Source organism: Haplochromis burtoni, unplaced genomic scaffold, assembly GCF_018398535.1.
Source record: "Haplochromis burtoni strain Fernald_Lab_line unplaced genomic scaffold, NCSU_Asbu1 Contig_3247, whole genome shotgun sequence".
Classification (NCBI taxonomy): domain Eukaryota; kingdom Metazoa; phylum Chordata; class Actinopteri; order Cichliformes; family Cichlidae; genus Haplochromis; species Haplochromis burtoni.
Genome location: NW_024585608.1, coordinates 2,888 through 4,003, shown reverse-complemented (window position 1 = coordinate 4,003; position 1,116 = coordinate 2,888). Strand labels below are relative to the sequence as shown.

Sequence of the window (1,116 nt, the reverse complement as noted above, 5' to 3'; positions counted from 1 at the left end):
AAAACACTGTGGACTCACAAACTGGATTTATACATTTTGTCTTTTTCTCTGCTCTTCTTTCCCGTGTTGGACTATAGCCTGCTGCTACATTATAACTTCTGAGAGAGGGGATGTGCCCACGATTAGGTTTAATTGTATTAGTATTAGTATGGATAATGTTTTCATTATACTACAATTATTATGAAAGATACATGTGGCATAATGAGGACTGCAGGATTTTGTACAGCTGCTTAAAAAACTTCAGTCACTGTGGATTTCGAGCACAGTAATAAACAGCAGAATCTTCAGTCTTCAGACTGTTCATCTGCAGATACAGCTGCTGTTTGCTGTTGTCCTTGGAGATGGTGAACCGGCCTTGAACTGACTGAGAATAGGAAGTGCTGCCATCACCATAGTATATGTAAGCAATCCACTCCAGTCCTTTTCCAGGAGCCTGTCTGACCCAGACCAGGCTGTAGTCTCCAAAGGTATACCCAGATGCTGTACAGGTCAGTCTGTGGGATTCTCCTGGTCTTTTAACTGCTGGTTCAGATTGTGTCAAAGTCTGGCCATCAACACCTGTCAACAGAAATAAAAAAAATCATGACAAAAAAGTATTATCATAAATTAAAAAAACATAAGAGCATCGGCAAAAAGTTTCACCTGCCCAGCAGACAGTTAAAAGTAGCAGTGCTGTCCAGTAGTCCATCATGTATAACTGTTCCTGCCCACTGTGCTGTCATATTCTAAGCAGTCAGACAAATAAATGTAGAAGACAATGGAACATTTGCATTGACTCCTCCTTAAAAGCAGGAAAGAACTAGTAAGTCATTAACAATTGGTTCTAACTTAAAATGAACTACTGTATTGTGAAGTTACAAAAACCTCAGTGTGAAACCAGTAGTTTTTAGTGGTTCCAAATAAAAAAACAAAACATTTACACTATAAAGCTATCTGCTGTAACATGTTTGACTTTCAGGTACGGAGTGCTGCTGAGGACATCTTTAGTTCTGACAAAACTGCTTTGAGAAGATCCAACAGCTGGAAGTGATTCTTTCAAGTTCTCAACTCAAGTGTATTTATAAAGCACATAAAACAACTCATGTTAACCAACGTGCTCTGCGAAATATAAAATGG

The 1,116-nt window shown here is 38.7% G+C and overlaps 1 gene segment (V, D, J or C); it reads right to left on the bottom strand.

The window, feature by feature from the left end:
* Positions 1 to 244: 244 nt before the first annotated feature.
* On the bottom strand, positions 245 to 704 carry LOC106632899. The segment is given in 2 exon segments: positions 245 to 558; positions 643 to 704. Coding segments are annotated over 2 exon segments (363 nt in total).
* Positions 705 to 1,116: the final 412 nt, after the last annotated feature.